The sequence below is a fragment of the Meleagris gallopavo genome, chromosome 10 (assembly GCF_905368555.1).
Source record: "Meleagris gallopavo chromosome 10, MGAL_WU_HG_1.1, whole genome shotgun sequence".
Taxonomy (NCBI): Eukaryota; Metazoa; Chordata; class Aves; order Galliformes; family Phasianidae; genus Meleagris; species Meleagris gallopavo.
The window spans coordinates 11,393,302-11,418,693 of record NC_139413.1 but is presented as its reverse complement, the minus strand read 5'-3'; the positions used below and the strand labels follow the sequence as shown (position 1 = coordinate 11,418,693).

At 39.9% G+C, this 25,392-nt stretch overlaps 2 protein-coding genes across 2 annotated transcripts in view; both read right to left on the bottom strand.

The window, feature by feature from the left end:
• Positions 1-15,724: 15,724 nt before the first annotated feature.
• On the bottom strand, positions 15,725-19,798 carry GPR88 (G protein-coupled receptor 88). The gene has a single exon (XM_085231411.1). It carries the CDS (start codon positions 19,245-19,247, stop codon positions 18,165-18,167), a length of 1,083 nt encoding a protein of 360 aa, XP_085087537.1. The 5' UTR covers positions 19,248-19,798; the 3' UTR covers positions 15,725-18,164.
• Positions 19,799-22,144: 2,346 nt separating this feature from the next.
• The window catches only part of CDC14A (cell division cycle 14A), a 55,009-nt gene continuing 51,761 nt past the window's right edge, over positions 22,145-25,392 (bottom strand). Inside the window, 1 exon segment of the mRNA XM_085231402.1 lies at positions 22,145-23,855. Coding sequence (XP_085087528.1) covers positions 23,826-23,855 — 30 coding nt within the window. The 3' untranslated portion in view covers positions 22,145-23,825.

The following is a 25,392-nucleotide window of genomic DNA, read 5'->3' as shown; positions in this document are numbered from 1 at the left end:
TGCTGGCCTTCTGGGCTGCAAGAGCACACTGCTGGCTCATATTCAGCTTTTTTTCCCCAACAGGACTCCCAAGTCCCTCTCCACAGGGCCGATCTAAATGAGTTGTTCTCAGAGTCTGTATACAACCTGGGATTGTCTTGTTAAATCTCATTAGATTCTCATGTGCTCACTTTTCGAGTGTCCAGGTCCCTATGGATGATGTCCATCCTTCCTATTGGGTCAATTGCACCACTCAGCTTGGTGTCAACTGCAAACTTGCTGGGGGTGCAGTCAATTCCACTGCCTATGTTATTGATAACAATGCTGAAGAGCACCAGTCCTGAGACTGATCTCCTAGGGGACACCACTCATGACCAGCCTCTACTTGGATGCAAAGCCACTGACAAAACCTCTGGCAACAAAAACCCAGCCAATTAATTATCCACCTAATAGTCCAGCCTTCAAATCCACGTATCTCCAATTTAGAGATAAGGATGTGGTGCAAGACCGTGTCAAAGGCTTGGCACAAGTCCAGGTAGATGTCATCAGTTGCCCTTCCTTTTTCCACAGATGCCATCACTCCATCACAGAAGGCCACCAGATTGGTCAGGCATGATTGCTCTTAGTGAAGCTGTGCTGGCTGTCTTGGATCACCTCCACATCTTGGACGTGCCTTAATAATTCTCTCAAGAGGATCTGCTCCATGATCTTCCAAGGCACAGACATGAGGCTCAACCAGTCCGTAGTCCGCTGGGTCTTACTTTCTCCCTTTCTTTAAGGGAGCGATGCTTCCCTTTTTCTAGCCAAAGGGGACTTTGCCTGACTGCTATGATTTTTCAAATATGATGGAGAGTGGCTTGGCAACCACATCAGCCAGTTCCTTCACAACACAGGGATGCGTGGCACCTGGCCGTATAGACTTGTACACATTCAGCCTCATAAAGTAGTCTTGGACTTGCTCCACTCTTACACTGGGAAGGATTTTGCTCCCATGACTCTCACTTAGATGCTCAGGGACATGAAAGGTGTGAGAAGCTGGACTGTCCATGAAGACTGAGTCAAAGAACTTGTTAAGTACCTCAGCCTTCTCCATGTCCATTGGAGGCTGGCTCTCCCTTTCATTTATCAGAGCGGGTACACTATTCTTCGCCTGCCTCTTCTGCCCTATGTATCTAAAGAATCCCTTCTTTTTTTTCCACATCTCTTGCCATGTTCAATTCCATCCACACCTTGGCTTTCCTGACTCCACCCCTGCATATCTGGACAGCATCCCTATATTCTTCCCAGAACACACATCCCCACCTATTAGTGACGATCTAAAGATAAATAAGTTAATTAAATTTGATTCAAACATATAAATCCTAATCTGTCCCTGTTTACTGTCTAATTTAGAGTACAAGAATTAAAGCAGGTTGAGGGGAATTACTGCATTTTTCCCTACAGAAGCTTTTTGGCTTTGAGAAATTATCAATTAACACTATTTTGAAAGCATCTTAATAAATCTGCTGAATTTTATGTTTTTAGTGCTACCAATTTCCTTAGTAATCATTATCACCTTCTAAATAAAATCTGAAAATTCTCAGCATCACATTTCATATTTTCTGAAAGTTTTAGATATATTTTTGAACTTTCAGTCATTATCTTTCTGTATGCATATGAATGCCTGTACACATAAGCATTTTACAAGCATAGTTTGAAAACACAACTTCTGGAGCCTGCTTATATTAGTTTTTAAAAAACATAATCAGTGTTTCATCAAATTCTACATAAAATAGACTGGTAATATCAAAGCCCCTTCTGGATTAAGATGTTCTTGAAAACATCTGCAAATTTTAACCTGTTTTTATTTAAAACAAACCAACAATCTTACAAAAGATTGCTACAAAGTGAAATATACCCCTGTGAAGAGGGGTGTCCCTCTGCAAAATAGTTCTTCAACACTGCAATGGCAAATTGTTTTGGCAAGTTTAAAATTGGGGAAGCCATGTTTGAAAGGTACATGAAAGATCTACTTCTCACATGCATATACTTCTCCCTATATACAAAATTGTTCTCAAGCCCAAAGGAACTTAAAAGTATCTCCTTCTTTACTACCACTTCCTTCTCGACTTATCACATGCCTCAGCAGCCTCTGGTTCCCAGCAAATGCACTTTTGTCAAAGGAAACAGCAATAACCTAAAATGATAAAGACAACTTGCTGTTCTGTCATTCTATCCTTAACAAGTCTGTGTAATACCAAACCTTGGCTATTCTCTTTTGATATAACATTTCTAAAAGCTAACATTTACACTCACACTTCTGAACGTTTCTTGCAGAAGAGTCTCTATAGGTACCTGGGCTCTCATCTTTAAAATTCACAAGAAGTTAACAGTTACTCAAAACCTCTTCTTGCTAGTATTTAATTCTTCATCTCATTTTCAGCATTGTAGTTTGACTACCTTTCTCCTTAATTACGAAGACATCTGCAACTTTTTATACAAGTGTTTCAGCACATTCCATTTGCATATTTATTTTCTCTAAATTCCGCCAAACTTGTTTTTTAATTTAATAATCATTTTTTACGCCAGTGTTTCTCACAATTTCTGCTAGCATAACTGATCTTGTGTCTTTTTCCAGTCCTCTCAAGATCACAGAAATAACACCCTTGCTTCTTTTCCAGTGTGCCTTACCAAAAGTAAGCTTCCAAAATTTTGAATTGCAGCTAATCTCCTATTCAGCTTGATGAAAAAGCTTATAGTTGAAGTGTTAGCAAAACCACTCAGCTGTCTACTTTTTCATAAGTCATTAATGGTCCAAGCTGCTATTGATGTATCTGGAAGCCTTCCCATAGGTACAAATAGTAAAATAACTATATTTCATAGCATAGCATTGAGGATATTTAACCTTATTTAACCTTTTTTTACATTTATTATAACTTCCAGTACTGAATTCTCAAACTCCTCTCTTCCAAATTCTTCCCAAATTTAGTCTTAAATTACTCACCAGTATTGCGTAAACATGCTATTGTTCTCTTCCTGCTGAGTTCCTCCTGTCATTCCAGCTACTTCATTAGCACAAAAATAGTATAATTAAGTTGATTAAGATTTCCTACTATTCTTTCTTTCAGTAATCTTGTTGGAAATGCCCCATCAACTGAGACAGAAAAGTGGAAGAAAAAAAAAATCTAAGATACTGAGTATGAAGACTTATATAGAAAAAAGAAAAAAAACAAAAAACACAAAAGAATGAAGGAGAGAACAAGGAAAGAAGAATGAATAAAATCAGTGAAGGAATTAGCTTCATTTTATTACATACTAAAGGCTCATATACACCTAAAGAGCTTTGTGAGAAAAGTCAATGGTATCACTGAGTAAATCTACATGAAGTTACAAAATGCTATAAAACACTCCTCTCAGTTGTTGGAGCATTAAACAATGAAATCACAGGCTCTCAGTAACTTACAGGCTTTCTGCAAAAAATTTTAGCTAGCTTTTTAATAAAGCAATCACATCTTAATAGTTCTGAACATATGTTTTGAACATATGAACTAAAAGCAGACAAGTATTTAATGAGATTTGAAACTGGGAACACCCTTGTAGAAGTGAGGAAAGGAAAATCTCCACTTCTCCACTCCACTACTGCATTATAAATTTATTTATATAAAACTAACATCAGAGTCACGGATGAAGTGGAATGTTTAGAAATACAGAGAAATTAATTTTTGATGTTTTGTGGAGATAAACAGGGGTCTGTATTATTGCAAAAAAACAAAAATAATTTAACTATTCTTTCCCAGTAAAAAAAACTAATCTGTTTGAGATGTTCATCCCTTCCACAGTGTTAGAATTTTTTTTTTATTTATCAAGACTACAGTAAGACTGAAAGAAAATGGCCAGGCTATCACCTGCCTCACCCAAACGCTGCAGACAGCAGAGCAGACACGCGGAGGTGAGGCTCATTCTCCAGCTTGTTCTACTGATGATAGAACATTCTCTTCTTTTTTCCTTAGGTCTCACTTGTGTTGGAGTAAAGCTGTTTGTAGATGCTCCGACTCATAAAAGAAATACTGTAGTTTAGAGCATGAAACTACTAAGAGCTTATACTTGAGGAGAAAACAGAAAAAGAGTGTGAAACACAAGTGAGTAACAAGCTGAACTTTGCTCTTCCCTGCACAGCAGGCCCTGGAAGGAAGGCTGCTGCTCATAGGAAGGTATCTTCCAGATAGTTGAGGAAGCTGTGGCTGATTTCAGAGCTGTAAAGAAAAGAGATGCTTGGGCAGACAGACTGGAGACACTAACATATAAAATATTACTACAGCCAGCAAAATTAAGTTTCAATGGAAGATGAAAAGAAAGACGTGTGACTTTCCACAAAGTGTCTCTTGATCTACAATTGCAGTAGTAGACTCAAAGACTGCATCCAAAACCAAGGCAAGAAGAAAAATAGTTTTCAGCTCTTATTCTTCTCTGCAGCCTGGCTCTCTTCAGAAGTAGCCTGGAAGACAAGGCATAGCTGAATGACTGCAATTGTGTTAAAGTACCCATGGAAATATTGAGTACCATTGGGAACCTCTAATTTTCAAAGGAAATAAAAATATATCAAATATTCACAGAGTATTGAATGAAAATAAATAAAATAAAAATATAATGCAACACAATTTGGCATATCCCAGGAATGCTAAACAAAAAAATTAACATTAAGAGGTTTTTAAACAGAAAAGTGATTTTTAAAAGTTGCTACTGCAATATAGTTGCATTTACAATAACCAGTGCTCAGAACCAGTAGGGAGAAGAATGCTACTCCAACTAAGGAGCCTGTCCAACACCCCATCTACTACAATGTTACATATTTATAACACATTCCTACTATCACAGTATTTTCATAATTAATAATTGCTCAAATTCACAACAATTAACACCCTTTTGAAACATTAGCATTTTCATGTACTCTCTTGGTCTTTATGCAAGTAGGCTCACAAAGCCACACTTCTGTTTCACAGGTCCTGTTTGGATTTCCTCCAAATAGGCAGCATTCAAAATTTAACCATCCTACTATTTGTATTTTATAAATATGTTGCTGTTTCCCCTTACCATATGCTGCTTTGACAAACAATCTTGAGGATAAATTTGTGCAAGGATAGGGAGCTAAAATGAGAAGCTTTCAATGCAAAGTAAGCAATTTAAAAGCATAGCAATTTTTAGAACTTTTTTTTGCATTCTCACAGATTTAAAATGCATTGAATTTATCCGTTCTTGTTTTATTCTGTTCACCTATAACACTAAATTAAAAAAAAACACTTCTTGCTGAGCATACATTTTAGGGTAGTTGCTGCAATCCAAAATTAGTACTTTGTTTAGCATCAGCAGTTTCTCAAAAACAAATACAAAGTTGACAGTTATTTTTAAGAATTTGCTGCATGACACGTTTATTAAATATAAATAATACCAACAAACATGAAGGAGATGTACTATATACAGTGTTACAGGAAACAGAAACCAGAACAAGGAGACTTTCCTATCACCAATAACTAGACATTGGACCTCTATTGTCTATTTAAAACATAGGGAAGAGTCTGCTTCCTGTCACCATGCATGTATTTTGCTCCATATACAACATGACCCTTGACTTACAGTAGGCATTAGAGAACTTTGGGGCTTCCATTCAGTTGATCCATTAGAGACTGAACCTGCAGAAGGTTCAGCCAACGTCAGCACTACTTTAAAACAATTTGATACACCAGAAAAAAAAGAAAAAACTCTGAGTTTCCTTGAGTTCTTGGAGGAAAGCATTTGAATGACAGAAAAAGAAAAGAAGAGAAGCACTGTTAGGTCAGACTGTACCCTGCAGATGGCCCTTCTTGTTGCTGAGTCAGCACAGCATAAAACTTACAGTTATATATGTACTAGCACTATTGCATTCCTTAGTGCTTTTGAAGGTTGGAACCCGAAGTCAGTTCTCAAAAGGCATTGCACAGTACAGTCTCCATGAAAGAAAATGTGTGATTCCCATAGGATTAAAAAGAAATAAAAAAAAATCAATAATGGTCTTTAACAAACTAGCAGTATTTAAATAAGGACAAGACTCACGATCTGCCAAGTGTTAATTGGAGGAATTATATTTAATTGGAGGAACATTGGAGGAATGATACCACTCACGGGAGGATGCTCATCTGCCTGTGCAATTGATGGCAGTTCAGTGCAAACACTGGGCAAAGCAGGAAGCCTGTGGGGTTTCAAGAAGGCACTCACAGGAACTGGTGTTTTTCACATGTTGTTGGCAGAAGGAAAAGATTTTGTGTAATCTGTTATAATCTATTCTGAATTTTCTTCCTAAATCCAGTTAGCCATTTCAGAAGGCATCAGTTTCCTCCTAAAACTTTAATATGACCTCTTAGTACACTAACAATAAGCATAGGGGCTAAAATGAACTGAATCATCAAATACACAATAGAGTAGGCACTGATAAATTCACTGGATTTTGAAATGGGAGGAAGATCTCACAAATGGTTCTTCTGGAATTCATTTCACTTTATTTATTTGTTTGTTTGTTTTAAAGCAAAGCACCACACTTGAAGCAATTGACTTTTGCTCTCTGCTAGCCCAAGGGAAAGCTATTCAAGAATACAGTTTCTCTAATAGCTTGGTTCTTCAAACTTACAAACTCACAGCCAATTAATATGGATCTGCTTCTCTGGAGGCTTTCTACAAACTAACCCATTTCTTACACTACACCTTCTGTTTACAGATGATTCTCTCCTGTTAAGCCTCCCTTAAAGCATCTCTTATGAAATTCCTGAGGCCTCCCAGCATTCATCTCGGTTACATCCACCACCTCAGTTTCACTCAAAGGGTGATTTGTTCTTTTGTTCCTTCCAACTCCATTTTGTTGTCTTCGGTTTTATTCCTCAGCTCTTCAAGCTGTTAGTCCTTGGTATTATTTGTACAAAATCTTACAATTGTGTAAGGATTAAAATTCTGTCATTCTCTTAAGCCTTTCATTTCACCTTCCTAGTCCTTTTTATAGGCTCCCTTGAAGTTCCTCAAGGGCCTCCCTACCACTGACTAACTTCAAAGCATTTCTGGCACTTTCAAATCTGTTATGTAGCTTTCCACACCTTTACTATCACTGAAGGAACAGTACAATATCCCATGGCTACCTTCTGCCATGATAAAATACTACATCAGCCATTTATTGCATGTGTTGTTACAGGTGCATGTTTGTCTAACAGTACCTTACCTCTAAAACATTAACTCCTTTAAAAAAAAAAAAAGGCAAAACAAAAAACAAGCAAGCAAACAAACAAAAAAAAAAACCCTAACAAAAACAAAACAAGAACAACAAAACCCACAACCTTTTCCTATAGCGGAAGAACTCAGTTCAAACACAGAAATGTCTCAGTGCTGGCCCCCTCACTGCTGATCCAAATAATAGTGTTGACAAAGCCTGGAGGCCGGCTTCACTACAAACTCAAAGTTATCTGGCTGCCTGGATGTTATTTATTTTCAACTGCTGAGACTCCCTCTAAGCTCAGTATTAAATCAGACCTCCTCAGATTTCCAGAACTTGGGGATATTTTTGTTTAAGTGTTTTGCTTTTTGTAATAACTTTGGCATTCTTACTGCCCAACTGTACTCCTAAATACTAGTCAGAGGTAAAAAGTAAAAGCTCTGCTTGGCCTTACAATTTTAACAAAAAAATTATTAATATATTCTTGTCTGACTGCCAAAAATACAAATGGAGGAACGATGTGCATTTGCTAACTAAAAATGACTACAACTTAATTTTAAAAATTGTTCTATAAATAGTGAAAAAGAAAATCAACAAATGAAAATGAAAATATATGTATCTAAAGATAAATTCATGATTGTCTTGCAGTAACTACTCTAGATATTTACTGTACATTTATAATTAGCAAAGGAGATCTCTCTATCTCCATTCTTAAAAATTCAAAGAAAACTTTTATAAGTGGATCTGGATTTAATTTTTTCCCCTTCAATTTCCCAGGCCACATCAGATGTCTTTCCTTTAACTGCACGATGTGGTGCATAGTTTAACTACTTTCATACCTACTTGCATCTTTGAGCAGAAGCATTTGCTTAAAATAAATAAGCATAAGTAATGTCATGAGAATGGTGCACAACGTATTTCTAACAGTTTTACCTGTGTAGGTAATTTCAAAGCCATTCTACACCTGTAATCTTCTCTTTCATGTCCACAGCTTAAACTTAAGTCTGTTTCCTAAACAATTCAACTTGTTGCCTATGTTAAAAACCAAAAGCTAAATAATTGCCTCAGTGGAAATCATGTTCTTCCAATTTAGGAATTCTGTCCCTGTATTTGACGATATCTGGTTTTTAGACCAGAAAATCTGCGTGGGTTCGTCTTGCTCCCCCCACAGCAGCACACGATCTCAGGACCATAGCGCCATCTAGCTTCTCTTTTCCTGACCTCAGTATCTGTGCTGAGCACAATCATTTGACGTGCCAGGGAGCCATTGTTAACGTAACTTTTAAGATAGCCTTGATTCTTTATGTAGGCATACGGCTGAAGAAGGGGGAAGACTTACTCACTGAGCTCCTCAAGAAATTCCTCTGATAATGCATTCTTAAATGGGAGACAAAGTATGTTTTGCTTTGGAACACATCTTACTCCTTTCCTCCAAAGTTGAAAATCAAAATCCATACTAATGCTTAGGCAAAAGACCCACACCTTTGTTGAAGCTCTGGCCCCATACCAATACTAATACAAACTCAGCAGGACATCAAGAGCAACATGACTAAATCCTTTCACATCGCTGAAAGCAGTTGTTTCTTAAAGAACAATCTATGATCTCAAAGGAGCAATATTTGAAAGGTTTGGAAGGTCCCCTGGTGTGCCAAGAAGGGAAAAAATAAAATAAACTCTTTCTGCTCAAATGGGGAGGGGAGTGGGGGGGAATTTGTACCTCTTCCATTAGAAACAAAGACTTTAACAAGAATTGCAAAGCAGGCATGAAATAATCTACCGTAACTCCTTGTTACAAGCTGTGTGAAAATAGGAACCCATTTGGGGAAATGGATTTCTCTGTATTCACCTGGACCCGAGACCCACTCAATGCTGCCTGTGTTTCTTTTGTCTCTGCAAGATGCACAGGATGTAACAACGATTCTGTAACTCTATCAAGCACACAGCAATAAATCCAGATCCCTTAGCAAAGGCACAAGCTCGTAAGAAAGCAGAACAGCAAATAAAGTTCTTCTGGGTCTGGCTTGTACCCTTGGCAGCTTCTGATGAGCTGGGAATACATGAGAGCCATCCTAGAGTTCTAGATCTTTTTTCCCGATTCACTGATGTGTTCTTCACTGCTAGGATGGATATTTCCTGCTCATAAGCACAGTTCCACTCGTCAAAACTAGCATCATTACATGAACTGCTCTGACATTCAGCAATGGTAAGCAGTGACACTTTCAGTTCTCACTTCAGAGTGAGATTTAAAAATTCCCATGAAATCCACCAAACTTATTAAACAATTAGTAACAACCCGGGCCTTAAGCCCTATATAATGAGCAAACTAATTGAAATTCCACTGTCCTGTGTACTCTTTCATATAAGTGCCTCTGAAGATATGAGAATAAATGTGCTACTCAGCATGTAAAAAAGGCATAAATTAGCACATTTTAAAGGGATGCAGCAGCTGTGGAATCTTGCAACTGGCTTGTACATGGGAGAACAAGCAGCTTCTCTCTTTTGTGCTGGCTGACACACTGGGCCACAGGCAAACAGCTGTCTGGATCCCAAAATACATAGCGAGCAGTCCTCACTGCTGACAGCATCCATCAGCAGCAGAAACCTTTCCTGAACACCTACAGACAATCTCGCACCAAAGGTTATAATCAAAACTCTTGGCAATAGTGTATGAAAAAAGTATTTGCACAATAGGGATCTACATCACCCTAGGAATGGCTGGCATATAAACAGCTACATAGATTCATGCTTGAAATCAAACACTGATGTAAAATATTAGCAAAAGTGCATTGAAACAATGTATCAACATTCTTTGTTTTAAAATCAATGGAAAGTCAGATCTCAATATAGTACTGTGCCACAGATGAGAACAGGAAGCAAAAAAAAAAAAATTATGTGGATATGTTATTAAAATACTAAAAACTGTACATGCCATTCTATCCTGACTGTGGTGACCATAATTATTTTCAAGTTACAGATACAATTAACAGATTATCAGCTATTTTACTCAGTAGCTTAGCATAATATTTATAGTGTTTGATGTTAGAAAATGGTTACAAGATCCTCTGTTTCACATGCAGTGGGTTTTTATTTTGAACTGCTGCTTTATTTTGCTTTTGCACTCAGAGTGGCATTCACAAAGATTCCTCCACACAGCTTCTTCGAAACCACTTCATACTTGGGAAGAGAACTGTTTTATATATTTGTAGAAATATAAGAGAAGATTGTTTTTCTTTAGAATTAAATAAACGGTTGTCTCACAGATCTAAAACAGACTAATGACAGCAAGAAAATCTGAAGAAGCTATCAGACAATGACATACAACTTATTCCCCGAGTTCTTCCTGTGGCGACCAGCTCGTGCTGTGACAGCCGGTCTCTTACACCACAGCAAGGCTTCCCCTGCCAGCCCCTGCTGCCCGCATTCCCACAGCGCGGGGCTCAGCCCCTGCCTCTGCTTTCCCAGTCAGTTCTGGGTGCCAGGGGTTGCCAGCCCCTGCCACAGGAGATGCCTCAGATGACCAGGCCGAATGTTTGGGGCATTCTGCATCAGATCAGGTCACAAAAGATATGGGCTTATCTGACACATGCTGTCAAACAAGTTTTTAAGTGATTTTGTTGATCTCAGACTAACAGCTGCAGTCTTTTATATTCTTAAATTCCAAAACACATATAAGGAGCTATTTAGCAAAGGACAAGAAGTTTTTCAAGTTTTGTTTATCCCAAATGAAGCAAAAATGTAGTTTAAATGGCTATTTTTTGTTTGTTTAATATAGACATATCAGTATGTAATTGATGTTACTTGAATGTTAGTAACTTGGAAATAGATTATTTCTCCCTCAAAAATCTCAAAATGCATTTGTGTTTGGGCCAAGGCCAAGCAAGAGATACTACCATATCAAGGATACATTTTTAAGCATAGTATGACTGCATCACAGAAGGAACTGTAATTATAATCTCGACATTATCGTAACGACCGTGGTTGCTATCGGGTGACAGGTATAATATAGATAATCATTAGACAGTACAATAGCAATATTTAACGATGCATGAGATAGAAGAAAAAGAATTCATGCCTTTAATTCAGCTCAGATCCATCATTTCTTACATTGAGTGTGAATTGCCTAATCCCATAAGTATGTACATAACAGTTACAATAAACAGCAAGCAAGACGTCTACTGCAAAATCCAGAGAGCTTACATTTACTCATCGTACTCATGATGAATTTTTGTGTTCCTGTTTATCTCTTTTCATTAACATTATAGGTAGTCCTACTATCTTGCTTTAATATCGTACAAAAAGCTGATTGTCACAGTAAGAGTTATGAAAAGTGCCTTTGCCTTGATGGCAAACAAGAGCAGTAGTGAGGCTGTGCTTTTTGTTTCCCCAGGTTGCATGCTACCAACTCCTTCATTTCATCAGCCTTAATAATGCCACAAACTGGAAAAACTGACCTAGAGAAAAGGAAGATGTTCGTTCAAATGAAAGAGGCGTAACTGCGCTCACTAGAGGAGCTAACATGGCTGCACACTTCAAATCCTGCAAGACTTTACCATTACCTCTATAAAGAAGGATTAATTGAATGAGAAATGTTTATGGAAAAGAAGACTCCTGCAGTAAAGCTAATCTAGCATGTATAGATGAAATGCAAGGGATGACACGCAACAGAAGGCAAAGGAGTCTCAAAGGTAAATATGAAGTATCTTAACAATATTTCTGGATATTACCTCCGTTAAACCTTGCTGCATCTGCCTCCACAGCTACAAGACTGTTACAGCCACTTCACTAGATTTCAGAATGATAAATATCAGGTTTATAAGGAATCAGGAAAACAGCACGTATGAATTGATCAGTGTCAGAATTCGAGGGTGAGAAGAAGGTGGCTGCTCCAGCACGGCAGTGCCTGAGGTGAGCAGACTAAGGGCAAAAGACAAAAAAGAGGACATCTCACTGCGACACCTCGGTGGAGCAAACAGGAAGGAAGTCTGTGTAACGTTGTTCAAAACTGGCAATTGCCGGCTTCACCAGATTTCTCTCTCAAAACTCTTCTATTTAAAAATAGTTTTCTTCTGTTGCTAATGCTCACTTTGTTGAGCATTAGTATTTTAGGCTGGCATTGCGTCCCCATCATATCATCAGCTTCAGAACAAGTCAGGCTAAAGCTCCTGCCTAATGCATATTTGCATTTTCAATTCTCCGCTGAGAATGTCACAGGTCAGGTGAACACTCCAAACAGCCTGAAGACAGCTATTAAGAATTTTCCATCTGAGATGTCCGCTTCACAAACCTATAAATAAAAAGTAAGGTACCCCAAGGATAGCGGTCGTCCTGCTTGTGTCTCCCCCCAGGACTACGTCTCCACTTTCTTCTCTCAGCTCTCTCTGAGCCCTCAAGAAGAAAGGGAATGGAACACAGAGGTCACATCCTTTGCAAACATCACATTTCACCCCGACTTTACTGAGAAGCCCATTTTGCACTGTAATTATTCACAACTATTAATACTTTTTCTAACCACAGCATCACAAGTAAACAGTACTAGGGTGTCAATTCAGAAAACTGGTACCCAAAGTGGCAAACAGGACAGCCTCCTGTCGAGTGGCTCTGACAGCACTCCTCCAGCAGCTGCATCACTTGGTCAGGCTGCTCCCAAACACAAGGCATCTTTAGTCTTATGTGGATCTTCTGAATAATAGCATCTAATCTTTGTCCCTTTTATCTTGGTCTCTGAACCACAGGAGCTAGTTAATGAGAATAACAATTCTTTCTTCATTTGCATTTCTTTTCTAATTCATATTAAAAATGAGTTTAATCTGCTGTTGCCTCTAAAGGAGCAGGAAAACTTTTGAAGCGGAATTTCAACCAACAGAAGCAGAGAAAAAAGGCATTTAAAGAATACTATGCATTTTTGTTATTCCCTGTTTCAGCCCTTTTTCCCAGAAACCCAAAGCATTGGGCTGAAAGCAGCCACAAATAGGCTTGATTCAGCAGTATTCTGTTTCCAGTTCTTTAGTTTCAGGAATAACCTGAACACCTGGCTGGAGCAGGCGCCAGGCAAAGACTGCACTGGAAGCCTTCCCATACTGATCTCATAGTCAGTAATCAAACAAGGTGGTCCACGCTCACAAAACAGATTCAATTACCTTTAATTTCATGTTTTCCAGACTCAAGAGCCCATTATATCACCTTGTATGGCAGTAGGTTTAAATACTTGCACAGAAGCACGTATTCCGTAACGAGGTCTCTTAAGAAAAGTCAGCCATAATGAACACCAACTACAAAGTGTTTTTCTCCAGCCTTCAAAGTACCTCTTTTTTCTATGTAAACTCTTTTTTTTTTTTTTTTTTTTTTAACAGCTTTAATCAAACATGAATACCTGTAGTATAGACTATGGAACAGAATGAAAAAAAAATCTTCAACAGCTACTCAGACTCAGGTAGAAACTGAAGTCTGAGGCATTTGTCCCTCAGTTTCTCAGGTTTATCTTACATTTGTCTCCCTAAGCTTACACTGCTCAAGGAGTCATTCCCTGCCCAGCAGGACTGAGAACTTTTCCCTTAGTGAAGGAACCTACAGAAAAAAACCCTGAAGAAAGCAGAAAAGAAAGAAAGAAAAGAGACTACTGCCTTGGTAAAATGATGACAGTGCATGGGAAGGATTGACATAAAAGAGCAAAAAAGGTAGCTTTCTTAGAAGTCACGAGAAAAGCTATTTTCGCTGCCATTTGGAAAAGGGACTTCTGAGTTTAAAGAATACTGCAATAATCTAGTTATGTGATTTAAGATGAAATAGAAAGCTAAAGTATATGTTGTCACTTTTTCTTTAATGAAATGCTACACTTAAATGTCTTCATTTGAAAATAATCTGTATGTGGGTTTTTTTTTTAAAAATAGCATCAATCTGGTAGTCAGGAAAAAAGGTTCACAGTGTGCTTATGGCTGACTGAATCCGGGGGCTTGCAAAGATCTTATTCTTGCCTAGATGTCCAGCAACACTGCTGAGCGTAAGAAGGCTGGTCCATAGGAACACTGGTGCAATTCACACTGTTAGTCTCTTTTGATTCCAGAGATCAATGAAAATTTGCTGGTGTGTGGGATACTTTACAAAAAGAAAAAGTTGAGAATACATTTGTGCATCTCACCTATTAAGAAAGTGTAGAATCCTGTTTCCACACCTAAAGAAGGAGCCAAACAATCTAAGAGGGTTTATTTCACCATAAACCCTGCCGTCTTTCAGCTTTCAGACTTCCTTCTGTCCTGTTTCTCAGGATCACACTGTCAGTGACCCTGCCCTGCCATCTTTATCTCCTCCCGCCCACTAGTTCCAGCCTCACTTTGCTGCTTGTGCATTTCTACTGCTCCTTTGCTTATGGCAGCAAGTGCCCAGCTCTGGTGGAAGCCCATTTTATTGAACACGGCTCAATGGCTTTTTACAACTGTCACAAATATAATAACTTCACAAACAGCCTCTGCAAGCTTTTTCACAAATAGCTGTATTTCTGCTGTAGGGTATTGTTCTGAGGCATCACAATTTTACCCCCAAAGAGTTGGTTCCAGAGAGAGGCTGTGTTTGTGTACAGGCAAATCACAAAACACATGACTACATTACAGGCAAATTTATAAAGGCCACAAAACTAAATGACTGCTTCAAACCAGACCAATACAACTGGTCACAACCTATCCAGGTGTTACTGTTAGCTGCTCTTGTTTCCAGAAGCCCTGAGAAAATAGCAAAGGAATAGGCACCAACTGCACACAAAGAATGAAACAGATCTGCACTACAATACCATAAATTCAACACTTGACAAAATTACATCCAATGCCTGATATTTGTGAAGCTGAGCAGTCATTGTAGGTTGGGGAGCTTTAGGCCTCATTCACCTTGCTTGGCACAATGTGAGAGCAAAGGAGAACTTCACTTGACTTGCGAGTAGAATTTCCCACCATCTTCCCTTACATTTTTTGTAAAGACCGGTTGGTTGAACAATTTTGAAGGAAAATTTTTAGAAGTAAAAATGTGCCTTGTACCTGCAAATTTAAAGGGCAGTTGGCAATGTACCCCTGGCACCTGTACATTAGCTGTGTGAATATGACAGAAATTCATACTGAAGAAAAGTTACTAGCAAAGGATTGCTAGCACCCTTGAATTAGCTGAAAAAAATAACACAGAAATACCAAAAACTGAGTCAGATCAATTGTCTCAGCGAAGGAGCAGTAACACAGAGCCAAGAGAAGATGAGTTAAGCCGAGCTTCCATTGTTACCGTATTTAAAATGCTGAAATACAAAGATTATGGCTGTAGAAGAAGGCATACAAGACTTTTCTGTGCAGTAATTTCTCAGAGAAACTGAGATCTTAATTTGAGATAATTACTCTTTCTTGATTACTTTAAATTAAAACACTTTTCTGTGTAATACTACTTAGGTCACCTGAGTGTTAAAAAACAGTCAAAGATTCACAGTCAGATGTAATTACATCAAACTTCCAAAGGGATTTCCAGCTGTTCTCTGGAAGTAATGCATAGCAAAAGGATAGCTGAACGAAGTTTTGTACACTATGGCATTTTTTTAATATATACTTGCATTTAAAACACTGTCTATATAAAACACAGGCATTTCAAATTAAACTTGCATGCTATTTGATACGGAAGAAACCCGGAAGTTTGTTATAACGTTTGGCCACTGAATTCCAAAACAGGTTATTGCTTTAATCCCAGACTAAATAGTCAGAAACACAGAAGGTGTTTGCTAATTCATTTTTTTAATGTTTGTTCTTTGCTGATAGTCCCAGTACTGAGCTTTGCCAACTGCCTTCAGTTCCTTCAGCTGTGCTGGGAAATGGTGATTCTCCTCCTGTCATGGGTTCCAGCCTAAGAACTCCTTGTAGCAGAACCAGGTCTTAGCCCCAGGCGGCCCTTGGCTGAGCTTTATTTTGGCAGTGATACTGAATATTTTCCAGAATTGGTATAGGTGTGGTTGGCAAATTCTCCTTATCCATTTACTGCACAAAGCTAGCAAAAGCACAGTCCCTGTGATTAGGATGTGAGATTACAACAAGGATATAGTACTCTCCAAGACAGATGCACTCTGGTGATAAGATAAATCTTGTACATCTTTCATGGCCATGTTTCCTTGCCAGCCCCTGTGATCTTTCCGAAGCTGTCATGCAGGTGGCATGCTGCCTCCAAGTAGGGGGAAGAAAGTCTCTAAGCCTCAGATTCTAGGAATCACAGAATCACAGAGGTTGGAAGGGACTTCCAGAGATCATCGAGTCCAACCCTCCTGCCAAAGCAGGTTCCCTACACCAGGTCGCACAAGTAGGTGTCCAGAAAACTTCTGTTACTTTTCTACAGGTGCTTGTAAGTGGCTGAAGCTGCTTTCAAGATGTGGATACATTTTTAGGAAGACAAGGAATGTCTCCTAAATTTTCCTTACGACTTTACATCTTGTCTTTGTCAAACCCCAACCTCAAGAATCTTTTCTGTGATAATGGCAACATCTTTTACTTTAGCAAAATAAAACACTGGTATGAAGATTTTTAAATACATCAACATATCATAGAATACTAGCACGTCTAAGGTTTGGGGAAAAAAAATGAAATTCTTTCCTTCCTTCAAAAGCAACTTCTGTTGAAAATTAAGCCATATCAGGTAAGATAATTGTAGTGTGGAGCACTGTAAAACATGGCCACGCTATGCTATACCCGCTGTATTTGTTTCTTCTCTATAGTCTTAGTATGCAAACATTCTCGAAAGAGCTGCCAAACTCATATTTATACTTGCCACCCAACGTAACAAACTTTTTGCACAGAACTTTGCTGTGCTCCCACGTCCATTCACCTTCCCCAGGCAGCACCGTGACTGATTTAAAGAGCAGTGCCCATGCATTCAGAACAGAACTGCCCTCTTCAAGTCTTTCATGCAAAAGGCGAAGGGTCCCAGGTACAAACAGCAGGAGAAACAACGTCAGCACAGAGGCAGGAAGGTGGAGGACAGCACTCAGGGCAGCCTCTCACCGCCCCGGTAGAGCACACTGTTTATATTTAGCAGAAGCTGTGAAATCCCACTGCAACAGCAGCGCATGTAATAGAAACACAATCTGGTACAAACATGCTAAGATCAGGGGGCAGCACTCATCTCCACACTGCCAGACACTCTGCAGAGCGCATTACCGCAGGCAGAGGCCTTTGTCAAAGGAGCATTTAAAAATAAAACCAAACCAAACCCAAACCGGCAGACTAAAAAGATATCTGTTTTTATCATTTTCCACAGATAGCATCACCGGAAAGTTTAGATGGGACAAGGAGGGTCCTGCACAGAGCACAGAGATGAAGTAGGGTACAGGAAACAGCTCAGAAGGGACTCGGGGTGCGGAGGACGGGATGGGACAGCAGTGCTCACAGCGAGCCCCGTGCTCAGCACTCGCTCAAATCGCTCTTTCAAATGCCGACAGAATTTTATAATAAAAAACAAAACCTTGCAGGAAGTCTCAGAGCCCAGGTGTCTGCCTCACATTGGAACCGTTAAAGCTGAAATGCAGTACCTCACACTGCCATAGTTAGCCGGCATCGCAGATTTCTGCGCGCTCTGCTGCTGGCTGAAGCCCAGCTAGCGTCCTGCGGGCCGTGCTGAGGCGGGGACAAGGAGGGTAGGCGACCTCAGCACGGCCTCAGCCCGCAGCCTTTCCCTTAGCGAAGCCGTAGGAGCCCCAGGCCGCCCGGCCTCGGAGCAGCAGAGGGATAAGGAAGAGGCACACGGAACCAGGAAGGAGCGACGGGAGCCTCGCAAAGGCGAGGAGCTGCCGGGAGAGGCGCCGGATCTCGGCAGCGGGGCGCGGAGCCTGAGGAGAACAGCGGCACGCGACGCCGAGCGGCGGGAAACACCTTGAGGGCACGCGGCGGCCGCGAGCTCCCGCCCAGCGCGCGCGTGCCCGCGGGCGCCCCCTGGCGGCGGGGCGAGGAGCCCTCGGCCGGGCCCCGGGGACCGCTCAGCGCGGCACGGCGCTGCCCGCCGTGCTCCGGCGCCGCGGCAGCTGTGGGCAAGGCGGGGCGGCGGCTCCGGCTCCGGCGGCGTGACTGGCGGCGTGTCGCGGGGCGGCGGAGGAGCCCTCGGCGCGGGGCAGGACGGAGCGCGCGGCCCGGCGGAACTCCTCGCTGCGCCAGGTGTAGAGCAGAGGGTTGAGGGCCGAGAGCGAGCAAAGCAGCAGCCAGCTGGCGGCCTGCAGCGCGGGCGGCGCGGGCCGCAGGAAGAAGCCGAGGAGGCTGACCCAGACCAGGGGCTGCGTGCCCAGGAGGAAGACGCAGCAGAGCAGCAGGACGGAGACGCTGCTGAGGCGACGCTGGGCGCGGCGCGGCGGCGGCGGCGCGGCGGGGAAGGGCAGCTGGTGCAGCAGGTGGAAGTTGAGCACGCTGACCCGCTTGGCGCTGCCCCGCACCCGCCGCACGATGCCCAGGTAGCAGTGCAGAAGCAGCGCCGTCTGGCCCAGCACGGCCAGCGCGAGGAGCAGCGCGGGGTAGCGGGAGCCGCCGTCCGTCTGCCGCGGGGGCGGTGTTGGGGCGGGGCCCGGCGACCAGAGCCCGGGCAGCAGCGGGAGCAGGAGCAGCGCCAGCGCCCAGGAGAGCCCGATCATGCAGCCCGTGTGCCTCCGCTGGTACAGGGCCTGGTAGACGCTGGGCAGCTTGGTGATGAGCACGTACCTGTTGAAGGCCACCAGCAGGTGCGAGGCCAGGGACACGGTGAGGCCGAGGCCCAGCAGCCCCTCGCGCAGCAGGCGGTACTCGGCCGAGCGGAGCGAGGAGGAGTTCGGGGGCAGCAGCCCCAGCACGGCCTCCTGGGGCATCCACAGGGCGCACACGCTCAGGTCGGCCGCGCAGCCGTTCACGATGAAGGCGTTGCTGGTGGTCTGCAGCTTCTTGAAGGAGAAAACCAAGTAGATGACCATCACGTTGGACAGAGTCCCCGAGATAGCCAGGACCGCATAGAGCAGAGAGAGGAAGATGCGGGTCCCTGAGGAGTCCTCCCAGAGCAGCAGCAGGGGCGAGCTCGCGCTCCAGGAAGAGGCGTTGGGCATTGCGCTGAGTGCAGCTCAGTTCTGACTTCTCCCCATAAATCCCATCCTCATCCTCCCATCAGATCCTGCTGCGGCAGCCCCCCGCTGAACACGAGAGAGGATGTGCGGGCGGGGAATTCGAGGCAGATTTCAGTCATATGAGCTGCAAGTCCAGAAAATGCAGTTAGCAGTAACGACCCGGAAAAGAGCAGTGTCCAAGGCAGATAGGTAGCAGGAAATGCCAGAGGCTGGAGCTAGTGAAGGTGGGTCCATAGGGTGCAGATGGCTGTAAGCAGACCAGAGCGCGGCTGAGGATTCTGTAGCTGTGAAAATGCCAAAAGCGGCAGCACCTTGCAATCAGTAGCAGAAACGGCAGCAACTGATACAAAGCTTTGCAGTTCCTCCTGTGACACAGTACGTACTCTGTATATCATTCCAGGAAGATTCAGCCCTTCCACTCTTCATGAATTATTCAGCAGATTTTCATCTTGTTAAATCAAGAAGAAGAAAAAAAACCAAACCCAATCGCGCTCCAGAAATACTGGAACTACAGAGTCTGACTCTCTTCTCGTTGCTGTACCGGTTTCCTTGTTCTCACCCATTTACACAACGACTTTCATTTTTCAGCAAGCTTTCAAACTAGTGTCAGTCACTTCTGTCTGAAATACAACACATTTACTGTAGCGACTTCTCTACTAGATACTGAAGCTGTTTTGTTCTGATCATTTTTGTTAAGCATACTGTCTTTCTGTAAACATTTTTAGAACTGCTCTTTTAAGAATATAGCTTCCAAGTTAAATCTTTCAAACATTATAGATGCACAGATTCCTGGTAAGACAGCACTTTATTTTGGGAAGCTGGTCCTCAAACTCCACATCCTGTATTTCTTCATAGAGGGCTCAACCTGTCTTATCTAGTGAGACATCCTGCATCACAAACCCGCTGGAGGTGAGTGTTGGTGTCTCTAGGTACACAGGTAAAGTGGAACTAGACAGACTTTGAAACAGTGGCGTACATCCAAATCAATTCCAAAAGCACCTTCCCGGAGAACTGAATGAAAGGCTCTCAGTCCGAAGGCTGGTTGGAAAGCAGGGCTTGGCTCTCACTTTCAGGATGGAGAATGACTGCTGGGATTCTTGCAGGTACACTTCAGTGCTTTGCTCAAACAGCGACAAAACACTAACTGTCCTTAACCTCAGCAAGGTTTAGTAAGAAACTTGAGTAAAACATTTGAGATTTCTTCTTAAAAGCATTTCAGAACAGGAATGCTGATTAATTTTGCAGTGAGGTTAAGTAAGAAGCTTCTTTTCTAAGGCTTGAAAACTAATTACTTCAGCTGATAATGTATTATCTGTGTACTGACCAAGATATCAGAAGATATTTTTAGATACTGTTAAAATCATAATGCTGATAAATGACAATACCAAAACAGTATGTTAGGAGGTCATTATAGCATGGGTCAGTGGATTATTTTGTTACAACGTAGCGTATCTTTTATTTAATGAAAGATTCCTGTTTGTAGTTGATAGGACTGTTGATCCAAATATGAATGTATTACAAACGTGTATCTGTTCTTTTTTAATTAACTAGATTGCTCATGTACTTAAGGTTAAAGACGTACCTGAGCAATGTGCTTGATCAGGCCCCTGATTACCATATTTTTTGCCTGCTGCGCTTTATGTAGATCTAATCAAATGTCAAACCTTTTGAGGCCTTTCATTGTTTAGCTGTCAGTAGAGAACAGTTATTATAGAAACTGAAATCCTCCTCTTTCTGCAGTGCTGTAATTGAAAAATATTCTTTAAATCTGTAACAAGAAATATCTCACTAACCAAAAAGCTTCACAAAGCATAAAGAAACAGTTCCATAAGGCGTTATCCACAGAATCACAGGCCCAGTAAAGACCTCTAGGTTTATTTAATTCATCCTTACATGTTTATCAAATCTCCTTTTAAAGATCTTGTGTACTTTTTCTCCCAGAACAAGATGATACATTTATATATGAAACAATGGAATCGGTGAAGTTCAAAGATGAGTGAACAGAGCGTATAAAATAAAATTCAAGGTATTTCTTAAAAGCTGAAAGATTGTAAAGACTCCAGTGGCTGTCTCCAGCTTATCTTGGTCTTGTTGATTGCTAGAGTGCCAGCTATATTCATTACACTTTTTTTTTTTTAAGAACACAAGATGTCCATTGGCTGTCTATCATATAATAAATCAATAGAATTAAAAATGGGGAAGGGAAGGATTGCTTTCAGTGTACTAGACACATTTAAATTGGCTGCTCTTTTGTATACCCTATACATATCCAAATCAGCATCCTTTAATTGCTTCATTGTGGTGACAAGGACCCTTTATTGCGTTATTGGAATAGACATTCACTAGAATTTGGGCAGCTTCTAAAGCACGTTTTCTACTTTTCTCTTCCTTTAGAGTTGCTGTGCAACAGTCACACACTATCCACATCATCTATTGCAGACTTACCTGACAGGAATATTAAGCACCATGGATAATTTATCCTGCAACACAACAAATTTGCTGAAAATCATCAGCAGAGTTAAACTAAGACAAAACCATTTATGACAATTTTTTCACCAATGCAAGAAGAAAAAGCTGAATGAAAATGTGGTTGGTTGTGTTTTTGTGTATAAAGACCCTACCATTAGTGAGGCTAAATCAAACTATTGCATATGGAAAAAAAAAAAAGACAAGTTACACTACACTTGTAACAAGGATCCTTGTCCAGGAAAACAATGTTTCCTCAATTAAGATACATTTTAAAATATGGTAATTAGAAATGTCACAAGTACGTGAGACTTCTAAACAGATACAGGAATATTAACTAGAAAGATTAGTTGTAGAAGATACCCCTCATTTCTTTTCCAATGAAGGAAAATTGAGACAAGAAACAAGGAAGCTGGCTGATATATGCATTTTATTATCAATTAGCTGTATACATGTACATATCTACATTCCAAAATGAAACAATTTTTTTAAGGAAATTTATAACAAAGCACATGACATTTTTTTCATAAGAGGTAGAATTACCTTACCATTAATCTATAATTCATATATAGTATGTTGTGTATATATATATATATGCACACACATGCTACTTTGTGTGTGTATTTTACATATACACAATTGAGGAAAAGAAAATATTGCAAGTAAGTTTTATTCAGTGATTTATATAGCTGCTCTCAGTATTGCTTATTAACACTTTCAGTATAACTAGGTAGCAATTTGGTGGCAACTTCAGTTGCAGGGCAAATGCAGATAATTCACAAGCCTTCAGAAACAAAGACTGATGAGTCAACAAGTTCTATTTTCATGTTCCTGTTGATTTAAGAAAAACTCATGGCTAACAAATCTGTTTTGTGTTTGTCTTCTAAAGTTTTCACAGATGCTATTTTTTTATTTTTATTTTTGCTGTGATCACATTTGTGGAATTGTGAAAGACTTATACATGATCTCTAATACTTCACTGTAAGATCATTTCATTCAAAGATTCATTCCTAATTGCACCAGCTTATTAAAGAATTAAAGAATATCCTTTCTGCTAACAAAACTATTGTGTGACACAGCAGCTTAAACTACCTATATATCTGACAATAGTTTTCAAATTAAAAGGTTTATGGAACATCCAATCAGTGAGAATTCAGTATACTTCCAAACATTTACTTCGGTATGCTTTGCTACTGAAACTTGCAAGATGCAAGTGTGCTGCACAGCCAAATTCAAACGTTCTTACTTTGTCAGTATGCTTTGTCTGTCTTTATTTTTGCAGTAGACATTGCATAGCAAAATTTAACATTCTACTTTTAAAAGTTAAAAGATTTGTTTAAAGTAAAATGAAAAAGTATTAATTAACTGAATCATCAGCTAAGTTACTTTCTATTTGCAATGGAAGATCTAAGTTGCAATGTAACTCATTTTTCTTTCATAGCATCTCCTAATGAAACATCAGCAGCTGAATGTGGAAAGCAGACTATGTACTCAAGTGCTTTCAGTTGATAGCATAATAACTAGTCTCTCATTAGTTAGACTTTCATTAAGTTATCAGAAGACCAATCAGCGAAAGAGGTAATTACATTAGCCGTTAAGCAATAATGGACCCATAAAACAAGAAAAACCTCTTGTTCATTAAAAAAATAATATCTTTGATAAATGTGTAAAAATTATTTAAAATACACATTTTGGTAGCAAAGTGAACAACTAAATTAAAACATTCTAATTTTTACATAATTCTTATATATATTGCTTAATAAAATATTCTCTTAATACATTTTAAGACTGTACACAAGTTAATAAATGTCATAATGAAATTAATTAGAAATATATTCAAGTAGTTTCAACATTAAAAATTTAAATCTGTATATAACACGGAGGAATAATTTCCATAAAACAACTTCAGTGCATCTGCAGTAGTCATGAATAAGAAATTTCTGTCTGTTGAGAAGTTGTTCCTGGGTGTTATGGTTTTAATACAACTTTTATTGAAAACTCCTCAACAGAATGAGCAGCTTCTTTCCTTAAATTCTTCTTCATGAAGGACTTCCACGGTAAGAACTCAGCAGGTTTCACCAAAGCAGCAAAGCTTTAGTACTGAACATATTCAGACTGAAGGGACTGCACAGAGAAGAAAAACTGATTAAAACTCATTGAGGTAGTACTTGTATTTAATATGTATTTTGCACTTCAAGACAGGGAAGAATGGAATGACAGTAAGGAAGAAAAAAAAAAAAAAAAGAATAGTTGGAAGGAAATCTGTCAGCCAAATATTTTATTACCTCCTATACAAGTGTGGCCAGGAATTTATTGTGATGATCAGAAAATCTTATTTGAGAGCTCTTCATTCTACTGGCATGGTTATAAACAAATAAGTAATAATAAATGTAACTCATCCACACTCTACATACTGCCCTTATATTTTAAAACCGCATAAAATCAGTAGGATTAGAGAAAACTACTAGAGAGCAACATGAGTCCTAAGAACTCAGAACCTTAGATGTCTTCTCTGATTTTCCACTATAACTAACTTGTCATTGTAGAAATGGTCTCTGGCATCCATAACAAAACCTATAAGTAGAAAAAGCACATAAACTTTTAGAGCTCCAGTATCACTACTTTTTTTTTTTTCTGCTGTCCACCAAAACTAAACAAAATATATTTCTGAGGTTATCTTTCAAATGCGTGTTTCTCATCTTCAAGGTCTGAGATTATCTGGGTAGTCTTTCCTATGTCAGCATACAGAGATTTGAACACCACTGACTAATAGGGGTCTGGTTTTAGTACCAAATGGATTTGATAAAAAGGTATTGTGTAAGAGTAAATTTTCTGTAAAACAGAGCAGATGCAAAGAGCATTCTTTTTCTTCACTACAGGCATTAAATACACAGTCAGAGAAGTTTATTTTTCCCCCCTCTGTGTTCTCTAATCATTCTGACTTCATGAGCTTTGGTGAGAACATTTGTTGAGCCATTTATTACATATGTAAGAGAGCAGCAGAAGGAAGATCCCTTCATTAATGTCTACTTAAAACTTCCGTTCAATTAATGATCCTCAAAGGAGCAAAAAGCTCTTCCTAATGTCTCAAATTCTCTCTGGAATACAGTGAATAATTAAGTTTAAGTAGCATTTTTTCCCAGAGTAAGATTAATTTGCTATACTTCCCATAAGGTTCCAAAACATGATGACAGTTCTAACAACTCAGTTGTTGTACAGCATACACAGCATACAGACCAATTTGAAAAAACTAAATATATCTGTGGTATTCGTTTTTCTTTTTTTCTGACTTTTGCAGCTAAGTAATTAATGCTCTTAACATCTCACAGTGTCCAAAGAGATTGACTAATATTTCAAAACCTGTTAACTGTTTTTTTGTTTTGTTTTGTTTTTTAGATTTCAGATGGAGGAGTTTTCTATTTTAAAATTCACATTCCTACCTCCTATTTGCAGTGACTCAAAGTATAGCCTGTAATTCTGAAAGCTTTATTAAAAACAGAAAGCCCCAATCTACCTTTACAAGTCACAGGGTTGTTTTTAAGAAAATCTTTCTTAAAATAGAGATAGAAAAAAAAAAAACAAAATCAAAAACGCTGAATTGCCATGAAGAGAGAACAAAGTTAAATGGGTAAAATCCTCAGTGCAGTCCTACGGTGGTCTT

Excerpts from the sequence above, each read along its gene's own strand:
- GPR88 (XM_085231411.1), bottom strand. The coding sequence starts at position 19,247 with ATGCCCAACGCCTCTTCCTGGAGCGCGAGCTCGCCCCTGCTGCTGCTC.